Source organism: Nestor notabilis, unplaced genomic scaffold, assembly GCF_000696875.1.
Source record: "Nestor notabilis isolate BGI_N333 unplaced genomic scaffold, ASM69687v1 scaffold4205, whole genome shotgun sequence".
In the NCBI taxonomy this organism is placed as follows: domain Eukaryota; kingdom Metazoa; phylum Chordata; class Aves; order Psittaciformes; family Psittacidae; genus Nestor; species Nestor notabilis.
Window position 1 is genome coordinate 51,240 of NW_009930586.1, and position 11,365 is coordinate 62,604.

Here is an 11,365-nt window from a genome sequence, read left to right on the forward strand (position 1 = left end):
TCCCTTACATTTTTTGGAGTAATTCATAGAAGATCCTGCATATTAATATTTCTCTGCACCATGTGTAACACACTGGGTTTGGAAAAGAGTATCTGCATATTTCATCCCCCCCCCCCCCCTCCCGCCATGTCCTTCTGGCCACATTCCCTTCAACCTCTTTGATAACTTTCCATGAAGGTCAGCAAACCAGAGAAAACACATCAGTGGGCATAACTGTAAGGCACAGCCTGTGGTCAGAGCATCAGAAACTCACCTGCTGTGGTGGAACTCCCATTTCCGCTAAGGCTGACTCAAAAAATGGTCTTGCTGGTTTCCCCACTACCTCAGCTTCAACATCACAAGCGTACTGGAGAAAAAAAAGAGAAAAAGACACACAGAAAGTGATGATCAGAAAAGCAACTTTAAATTCCTTAACTCCAGTCAATTGTATAAAAAGTATGTGATTATTGATTTTGCCCTTAAATAATACAATGGGTGAAGGTGAGTATCAGAGAATTGGGATAACACAAGTGTTTCGTGTGCTCTGGCAGGAGAGAAAGTCCTCTTGAATCTCAAGTTACAAACCTTTTACACTCTCCCTCATGAGAGCAAGACTTCAGACTCAGTCCCAGCATCTCTCATTTTTTAAGAGCATCACTCTTCAAGAAACAGCAAATATCCTTCATATGAAATGATCAAAAGTGCTGGGGGGCCTTAAAACATGTAGAGGGTTTCTTCAACCATCCAACCTATTTTTAACGATTCAAGTGACCAACCAGATTTGAAGTTATTTTCCTGCAAAGAAGTATCAGTACTGTGCTGAAATGGGTGTTTCTAGCTTGTTCCTAGACAACTAGAAGCCTGAACTTATCTGGGAGGCAAAAACTCTCTCCAAAACTCTCAGAGATACAAAGCATACATTATATCCACTATCCTCTGTGCTTGCCCGGTACCCTATTTTGCTTTATTCTCTGCATTCACTATGTATTATTTTACATCTCTCTGCAAGCCTATAAAAGGGAGGGTAATGATTCTCTCCTTCTCTCAGATTGGCTTATCTATTGGGTTCCAGTTCTGCACAGACTTAATCAGGCTTACAACCAGGTTTGCACACAAGTATCTTGCTGAATAAGGGCCTTCTGCTCTCAACTGTTAAGGGCAAAGGCTGTGTTAACGCTACACCAAACATAAAATGGACCTTCAGTGTATCTTGCAGACTATATTCCATGTTTTTCTTTTCTGACTCCTTCCTTCACGGGCCTCGCTTCCAATAAAGGTACCACCATGGTAAAAGTTCACATTTTAAAGTAAAAAGTAAAACACTGAGCAAAGCCAGAAAACAAATGAATGCACCTTTAGAATCCACCCGCCTTTAGAATGCAGAAAATGAGTGTCAATCTGTGGAACCTTTCCTCCACCAAGGTGAGTAATTACAGAAGATGACCCATATTTATCCCAGTTACTCTTTTAACAAGGTGTGCAAGTAAGCATAATGCAAGCTATAAAATACCTCTAATGCTTTCATATATGCTCCAACATCAAGTTTCAGACCATCGGTTTCTTTATAGTAGCGTCTGGAAATGAAAGTGATAAAGTTCCAATGAAATGAAAAGGTTGGCAATTAAAATACAAAACCCCACATTTTATGATTTCTGTGCCTATATAGATGTCCATATGGCTGCAACAAAAAGTCAAGTAATCAGAAACTCTGGAGCCTTAATTTAACACCAGGAATAAAGCAAAGGACAGGCTCAGTAATGTGTAATGCTTGGGGAAAAGATCTCACATCAGATGCCCATCTGGCACCTGGGACACAACTCGACTAGTTCAAAGGGCTCTGAACTAGCTTATATGAAGGATTTCAACTACCTTATACGAAGGCTGAACTTGGCCTGTATTTTATTGCACAGGGTACTAGCTGCTCCCAAAGGACAACCGTTATATTGCTCTTCCTTTAATCAGCTACAAAGACCCCTTGGCAGATACAAGGTGATGGCTGGCACCAACCAGCAGCTGCAACACCTTTTTCAGTATATCTGGAAGGGGACCCCAAATTTAGATCGGATATTAGGAAGAAGTTCTTCCCTGTGAGGGTGCTGAGGCGCTGGCACAGGGTGCCCAGAGGAGCTGTGGCTGCCCCATCCCTGGCAGTGTTCAAGGCCAGGTTGGACACAGGGGCTTGGAGCAACCTGCTCTAGTGGAAGGTGTCCCTGCCCGTGGCAGGGTTTGGAACTGGATGAGCTTTGAGGTCCCTTCCAACACAAACCAGTCTGGGATTCATTCATTCATTCCAAACAGTTGACCATCATTGCTTGTCACCAGCCTCCCACATGAGTAAAGCCAGGGACTAAGAAAGCCACACAAGCTAAATTTGTTCCTTCTCAAAATGTTCCTACTGCCACAGAGCTCACAAAATTAGTATCTTTACAGTGTTTTTCTGGAATAGCAATTCACATTAAGGCAGATCTTCCAAGCTTTCCTGATCAGAGCAAAGACAGGTTTCGATATGACAGGGAAAAAAGAGTAGGATGAGCAATCAGTTAAGATTTTATGCCTTATCCTTCTGCCATTTTCGATTATTCAGCACAGCCTCCCTTTCAAATGGCCACTTGACCTTTGCTAGAACAGCCATTAACCTTCTATAGTCCAGCGTAAACAGCTTAATTTTCTGACAGTGGCATGACAGAAGAAATTACAAAGCCAATTCCCACTCTCAGCCCAAAACAGATGCTAAATGTAAATCACTCTTTTCAGGAGGAGGGCATTCTGCTTCAGTGGCTCTGACACTTCTGGTTTCTATGGAATGAACTCAAACTCGAACCAAAATGAATGGACTTGCTCAAGGAAGGCACCTTGTTAAGGTCCACCCAATTACACTGATTGTGCCCCTTAAAAACAAAGCTGGGTTATAGATACAGCCTTTTGCACCAATGAGGCTTTTCTAGTTAGGTAAACTATTCATCCAACTTATAATCTTCCTTCTTTGAGTCTGAGAACTTACCTAACCAGGGTAACTCATGAGGAACTCACATTCACATTAGCTAAAGGATTAATATTTAAATAAAATTATCAATATTTAAACAAAATTACCAATAGTTAAATAAAATAAATGCTCATGGTGAAAATTGAGCTCAGAATATCCAAAAATGTGTGTTTTGAAACGACAAACAACATTTCAAACAAGCAACAGCAGATTCTTTTAGAGCTGTCTACATCCACAAATGGCCAAATAAATACCGTCACATGCACAAGGTACAAAGGCATTTTTGCACTGAACACATTGCAAATCTTAAACAAAGATTTGTTTAAGAACACAAAGTTTGGTTATTTTACAGACGTGAACCATTCTGCTGTTGGCTCAACATCTTCTCCTCATCCTCCTAACTGAGAAACAGAAAGGATTTTTCACCCATGTTGTAGGATCAGAACATGAGCATCAAGTAAAGCAACACTCCTTCTCTCTGGTAAGTTCTACTCAGCTGGATCAATAACCCACAAGCCACAATGGGTTTCACGCCCATTGCAGTCTATTGAACCACTGAAAACAAGTTGTCACTACAGCTGAACATGTACAGTGGTTTTAAGTCCACACATTGCACAACAGGAAAGAATAAGTCCTTGAAGGCCATTGGGATTTGTCATTAGCCAGTGCTGGCGTTAATAACCTCCTGTTTAAAATCTCAGAAAACTGAACTGGTTTTAGGAGAACATTCAAATTCTCTGACTGGATTTTTCCTGCATGTGGAAGCAGGAGGTCAAAATGTACCTTTAATAGTCAGAGAATAACCGAATATGTCTTTTGATGCTCAAACTATCAAAGCAGTTGTTCTCTCACTTCAAATGCACAGTTGTGTTTGCAGGTCTTTGCCATATACACCAGCCCAGCCACTTCTCAGCATATCCTTGGACTCTCCCCCGAGGTCTTCTTGGCCACCACACTTTACTCACAGCCAGAGGAACATCTACTCCCATCTCCAACATAGTTTGGGTGGAGTTTGTGCATTGCAGCTACTTTGATAAATTGGTAGGGTTTCTATATTAGCAAATAAAAACTTTCCTGACTTCTTATTCCTCACATATGCAATGAAAGTGCTCCCTTAAGTATGACATTTTCACACACACGAATCAACCTGCAGAGGTGCTAAGAACAACTTTCAGAGATGGCATCTTTAAGCACCACCCAAAGAGCAAGGAGTCATTTAGGTCACAGGGGCCATTAGCATGTGTATTTTAAGATGCTCTCAGGCTTGCTCTTAAAGCAAGAAAAGTCCTTTGCCTTGTGGCTTACAACCTACAGCTATTTAAATGTTGGACCAGATGATCCTTGAGGTCCCTTCCAACCTGGTATCTATGACTCTATTTAAACCCCCCACTGCCACCTGCAAACATGTGGATTGTTTCATCAAGGTCTAGCTCGCTCTTGAATCCTGACTTTGAAGGGTTAGAGGCTGGCATTTGCTGTGCTTATACACCAGAGCATGTCCAGGTTCTCTAAAAGCTGCTGTAATTCCTCCTTAGAAGAACAGCTACATCCCTCACCCTCAAGCAGTGGATTTAACACATTCACACAACTGCTTACTCTGCACTGTCTACAGAAAGAAGACCACCAAGAGCTGAAATTCAACAGATGCTCACCCAGTGCTGTAGCAGCACAGACCCTATTGATGAGTGTTCTCAACATCAGCTGGAGGATTTGGCATGGCAAGTTCAGTGACTTCCAGTGCCCAGGAAGCACCAGCACAGGGCTGAGCTGTGCCTCATGAGGAGCATTCATACCACCTTCTAGAGACCTGTTCCATGTGATCTCCTCAGTTTTCCCTTACACCTTACTGGAAAGACCATAAGAGACGTGACTTAGGACAGGTTAAGTGACTGAATTACCCATTGAGGACTGTTTAATGACAAATACCTGAGCAGATCAGCTTCCCAGTCCAGACACATAGGTACCTGTTTAATAGTTGGTACTGTAAATGCCCATACCATTATCTGGCCTCCATTAACTACAGAGATACTGGGGGAACTGAAAACTGTAGAGACTTGAGAAAGAAACAGTGCTTCACTCACCCTCTTCCAAGAGAAATCAAAACAGGCTTCTCCATCCCAATGAGAACTCGGAAAGCTTTGTTAAGGTTTGCATAGGTGAAGTTCTCTGCTGCATCTCCAATAACCACACAGTTTGGGTTTGCTTTATCAAGCTCAGCAAATTCAGGAAGAAGATCTAAAGGAAGCAAAAGAATAAACCACAAATCCCTATTTCAGATCCCATTGGAATGACAGTTTCCCCCCCAGATTTGTGTTCCACTTCATCCATGACACAATGCTTTAAAAAGATAGGTAAACCCAAGTCTTAATGAAGAGTTCTTCAGACCCCTCTATTCCTGACTGGATCCTCCTATTCATCTGTCCTACAACAAGGAGCAAAATAAACCACTTCCTACTCTTGCTTTAGCTCCCACCACCCATGTCTCAGCCAACTCAAGGTCTGGGTAGCCCAATGACAATGTGTACCAGCGAGGGCAGGATCCACCTCCTTTCTCCATGCCCACATTCTATAGCAGAAAAGACTTTAAACTTAAAACCTCTGCCATGGTAACAAAGACCTCACCTATCTCATAGTCACTATGGTTAAGCAGCAGACTCCTCTGAGAACTTGCTGCCCCCCAGCATAACTCTTGTCTTCACCCTACCACTGCCACAATGGAGAACCTGCACAGACCAGACCACTGAGGTACATTCCACAGTCTCATGACTAAGGAAAAAGCTTTTCCCTGTAGCAAAACAGCAACCAGGAGCTATTCCCCACGTGAGCTATGGAAACTCACTGCTCTATTGCAAACACCCGCATCTCTCTGAGCTGTCCCCCTCCATGTCCCAGCATCTGCTGCAGAGTTGTCCCACCATTGTGCACGAGCAAGTGTGGCCTCAGGCCACGCTCCTTCAAGATGCGGCAGGCTGCTGGTGCTGGGGCAGTGACTTCAGCCACGGAGATGTCGAAGCCCAGGCCCTGGAGCTTCTTCACAAACTTCTCCCGGGTCGCCTGGGTTTCATTAGTGCAGAACCGCAGCTTCAGGCCAGATGCTTTGATCCTGTTGAGTAAAAGGAGCAGAGAAGGGTTAACTACACACAGAGCATCAGTTCTGCTGCCCCACACCTAACTTAGGTAATCACAATAAACATGCAGTGATGATATTCCAGAACAGGAGCAGGATCTGTTACTGTGACCAAGACACACCTAAAATGTTCCCAGAAGAACTTCTGCCTCAGAGCTCATCTCAGTCTCCCCTCTGGCAGGTTAAAGCCATTCCCTTGTCCTGACATTACATGCCCTTGTCAAAAAGACCCTTCCAAATGATGGAGATACCAATATTGGGGTGGCTTCAGTCACAGTTATCATTTAACCTCTTATAAAACACCACTGCTATTACTTGGTGGGTAATCCTGAAAAATACGGTACTTCCAAGTGATTCATTAATAAATGATTGCTGGTAAATGGCTTCTCAAGGGAAAAAGCAGGACCCCAAGTGCCCAGCGTGAGGACATGGTTCTGTGGATCAGTACTCCGCAATCTCATTCAAGTCCTGCCGCTGAGCAGCTTCGTTTCCTGACCCAAACTGTGGTGATCTACTGGGGATGTCACAAAAAGGCCTCTTCTCCAAGGATGAGCTGTCAGCTGTCTGAAGAACAAATGTATTTCAAAGTGGCCATGGAAAATCTGAAGCATTGAAAATGTATCACAATTCTTAATACATATATAATTGCCAAAGGGACTGTTACTCAGCTTCTCAAGTACATTAAAATGCCTGAATTTGGTCAGTTTTAGTGTGAATTTGTACGTAATTATCTTGGAGGACCTGAGCTCATACAGGCTCAGGTACCTGGGTAAGTTTGGGGCTTGGCTTATCAATTCTTATTAAAATATTATTACTTTTCTTCGTGTTAGGATGAAAAAGGACTTTCTCTTCGGAAAGCTCCTGCATTGCTTCTCAAGACAACAAAACACGCTGGGCTCCTTTTCGAGGGAAGATGATTCCCACTGGTTAATCAAACACCAAAACCACCTCGAGGTAACGCATCCGATGACGAACTATCCATCAAAGGATCCTTAGAAATCCAGTCCTGACCCAGAGAGCCCCTCCTGCTTGTTAGAACCACGTGCCAGTGTGTTCTCCAATAACACTGGTGATTCATTTCATTCTTATTATTTGTCTTTCCTAATCAGAGGTATGTGAATTATCAATTACACTTAGTGGTTAATTGCCCTTCATAAAGATAGCTTTTCTCTTTTAAATTAGGTAGTTAATATATTGTAACTAATAGCATCCACTTGTACATTATAAATATATCTTCATTGATTGGAGCGGCGAATGTGAGATTCACTCACAAGTTAATGAAGCAATTGAGTGAAGAAGTGCAGGGGGCACCCAGGGAATAATTATTGTTAATGAATTATGATGTGACCTTCTCAGAACAATGAGCAATCGGTGTGACAATGGGATGACGGTATTCCACATCTGTTATTCCAAACACAGTTTTAGCTGGAGTTAAAAAGCAAAGCAGTGGAATATGGATACATAACAAACTTTATAATAGAACACGCTTTGGTTAGAAAAACCTTATTCTAAATACAAAGTTTATCTGAACACTCTTAGGAGAAAACCCCCATGATTCACAACTGCCTGGAAGGAGGCATTTATTGAATAAGGATCCACTCTTTCTCTTCCTAAAGGTCAATGGAATGAATCCAGGCAAAGCAGTAACCACTGACTTGCCCAAACACCCTCACAGGTAAGCTTGGTGAAAGCAAAGACTCAGTTTTCCTATACTAGAGATTTAACTCCCTTCTCAGTATTTAGATGAAAACTGCAGTTAGACTTTGGAAAGCATATGCAGTCTGGACACATCCTGGGCTGTTCCATGCCTCTGTGGCCACCTGCAATTGCTCCCTCAACAAATGAGCTCAGTAAACACTTAAGATCAGGAGAGGTCTACAAAGAGTTAGGCCAAGCTGGACAGAAAATGGGAGTCTTCTGATGGAACATGAAAATATCCAAAATATCCTGGAACACTGAACAAAAGAAAAATCACAGAATCCCAGACTGGTTTGTGTTGGAAGGGACCTTAAAGCTCCTCCAGCTCCACTGCCAGGGATGGGGCAGCCACAGCTTCTCTGGGCACCCTGTGCCAGTGCCTCAGCACCCTCACAGGGAAGAGCTTCTTCCTTACATCTAGCCTGAACTTCTCCTCTTTTAGTTTAACCCATCACCCCTTGTCCTACCACTACAGTCCCTGATGAAGAGTCCCTCTCCAGCATCCGTGCAGCCCCCTTCAGATACTGAATTCCAGAGATTTATTTCTACCAAAAAAGAAAATAGCCTTGCACTGAAAACTCACCTTTTCCTTCAAAGTTATATCTCTAACCTCTGCCAGCTCTCTGCCAAATCCTTGCACAGTCACACTCACCGGTACGTGCATATTATGCAATCCTCAAAACAAACCTATCCTTCAATGCTCAGCATGGGGACCATGAGTAGAGCCTGCAGGGCAGCACACATCAGCAACCCACTATTAAGTGGGAGCTTAAATATTAGGGAGAGCTTTTAACAGCTCTACACAGGGGAAATATTGGTTCCTTTTGTGTTTACAGCAAAACTCCCCCCAGTTTGCATGGTCAGGTTTTCGCACCAGCAGCTCAGGGAGGGGATCCTGCCCCTCTGCTGTGCTCTGGGGAGACCCCCCTGCAGCCCTGATCCAGCTCTGGGGAACAGCACAAGAGGGACGTGGAGCTGCTGGAGCGAGGCCAGAGGAGGCCCCGGAGCTGCTGCGAGGGCTGGAGCAGCTCTGCTCTGGAGCCAGGCTGAGAGAGCTGGGCTGGGGCAGCTGGAGAAGAGAAGGCTCCTCAAGGGGACACCTTAGAGCAGCTCCAGTGCCTAAAGGGGCTCCAGGAGACCTGGAGAGGGGCTTTGGACAAGGGATGTAGGGACAGGACAAGGGGAATGGCTTGAACCTGCCAGAGGGGACATTGAGATGAGCTCTGAGGCAGAAGCTCTTCCCTGTGAGGGTGCTGAGGCGCTGGCACAGGGTGCCCAGAGAAGCTGTGGCTGCCCCATCCCTGGCAGTGTTCAAGGCCACGTTGGACACAGGGGCTTGGAGCAACCTGCTCTAGTGGAAGGTGTCCCTGCCCGTGGCAGGGGTTGGAGCTGGATGAGCTTTAAGCTCCCTTCCAACAAAAACCAGGCTGGGATCCTATGAAACACTAAAAGATGGCTTGAAGGTCTCTGTCTGACAGAGTCAAGATGCTTTGTACAGAGAGTTTATACTGCATGGGGGGCACTGCTCGTAAACTGGGCAGCTTCACAGGCAACCTTGAACTACTGAGCTGACCCAGGATTCATACTTCAAGAAGCACATGCAGAGCTACTGCAATTTCTAGTGTTGGCAAGTGCGGGGCTTTTAGGAGAAGAATAAAGGACAAAATCTGTAGTATGATGCCCTGTAAGATAAAGAGCAGGGGATTAGATACCAGCAAGTAGAGAAGAATGAGGCAACAACAGATGAAATACACAACACGCATTTTATCAAGATCTCCAAGGTATTATAGGTTTATCAGCATCTGTATTACGGAAACACAGGCACACCCAGCAAACCCAGTCAATCAGGGCTTCCACACATCACAGCCTGATAAAGATCCCATTCAACCTCCAGAAGCACCAGAAATCAATCCTGATTAGAAAGCAAGCTGAGCACATGGACAGGCAGCACCGTGCTCTGTGCTGCAGGGACTCTGCGTGGTCCAGGTGATGTGGACATCTTGAGGACATCTCTTGCTCCACATCAACAGGTTCACCATCAGACACACCTGCTCTGTTTCCAACATGACTGCTCACACCACTCCTAGTGCCAGGCTGGACACAGGGGCTTGGAGCAACCTGCTCTAGTGGAAGGTGTCCCTGCCTGTGGCAGGGGTTGGAACTGGATGAGCTTTTTAAGGTCCCTTCCAACACAAACCACTCTGTGATTCTATGATCTGGGGCACCCACCCAGCTCGGGGCATGCCGTGAGCACAGGTATAGAGACGAAGATGAGTTCCATCATTCCACCCCCGGGCTGCCCCTCATGCTACACCAGCTCTTTGAACTGACCTTTACCTCGTTGCGCTGGCGCAGGACACGACACTGAGTGACAATGTCCCACAATGCAATTACCATGCGTCAGATGAGCCGGGCCCTTACAAATCACCTCGAACTTTACACATCTGCTGCCTGTCAGCATCTGCCAGGTTCACTCACCCGAAAATAATGAAAAAACTCTCATTATTGTTCCATAACAGGTAAAGTGGTAAGACAATTATTAGACATCCTGGCTGACCTTGTGCAGACTTCACCAACTGCCCTTGCCAACCTTTACGGGCAGCCTCTGGGCACATAAAACACAAAACCTGTTCTTTTAGATGATGTAAAGGTTAAGACACCAGTAGGAAAGGAAATGGCTCTGGAAGGCATCGCTCCTTGTGAAATTCAAATGTCCTGCACATAGAAGTAACTAAGGACACGGTATAAGGGTAAGCTTCAGAATTTCCATCTTTGGTTGCTGTCTTTTACAGGAAAGGTTTTTCCTAACATGGGAGCAGGAGAATGCTGAGAGTCCTCTGCAGATGGGCAGGAGGGGCAGAAAGCCAAATCTTTCCATTCCTTTGATTCCTGCCATCCACACAGTAGGTCCAAAACACTTAAATCTTGCTCGGGCACCTCTTGAAGCTGCTTTTGTGCCCTAATCTGGTGTCTCCATTCATTGATGTCCTGATGTCTGAGTACAGCCAAACTCCTTGTATCTCCTGTTCTCTGGTGGTCCAGCTTTCTGCTCCATATAGCAAGGCTGGCCTGAGAAATCCTCACATGCTGCACTTTTTGCCTTCACTCCCCCTTACATTCCTGTGCCTGAAACTCATCTCTACATCTGCTATCTCACAGGCACAGTTTCCTCCCCAGACCCATATGGCTTACCTCTTTCTAGGTACAGAAGTGTATAATTTGGAGGGAATCCAAAGAAAGGATTCCAAAAGGGATTAAAAAATAGGAGGGCAGTACTTTTGAAGATGAACATAGGCAGATTAACAGACGCAAGTGAAGGAGCCACAAGGAAAGAGGCCAATGTTATTTAAGGGTGGGCAAGAGTGAAATATGAAATGGTACTGTTATAAAACTAAAGACTCTGGAAACATCACTTTGAGACACTACTTGACAGCAAAAACTAAAAAATCACTAAATTGTTGTTCACAGGAAACTTTATTTAGGTATTTCAATCATTTGGCATTTTGCAGAGGTAGAAATTAATACTGGAAGTTGTACATCAAACCTTACACAGAGCTTGTTTTGTCCCAAATTCCCTA

At 44.5% G+C, this 11,365-nt stretch overlaps 1 protein-coding gene across 1 annotated transcript in view; it reads right to left on the reverse strand.

Annotated features, from left to right (window-relative positions):
* Positions 1-6,065, reverse strand: part of LHPP (phospholysine phosphohistidine inorganic pyrophosphate phosphatase) — a gene marked incomplete at both ends in the record, with an annotated part of 13,847 nt that extends 7,782 nt beyond the window's left edge. Inside the window, 4 exons of the mRNA XM_010015473.1 lie at positions 254-346; positions 1,490-1,553; positions 5,044-5,197; positions 5,878-6,065. Coding sequence (XP_010013775.1) covers positions 254-346; positions 1,490-1,553; positions 5,044-5,197; positions 5,878-6,065 — 499 coding nt within the window. The remainder of the gene's footprint in view (positions 1-253; positions 347-1,489; positions 1,554-5,043; positions 5,198-5,877) is intronic.
* Between the last annotated feature and the right edge of the window lie 5,300 nt (positions 6,066-11,365).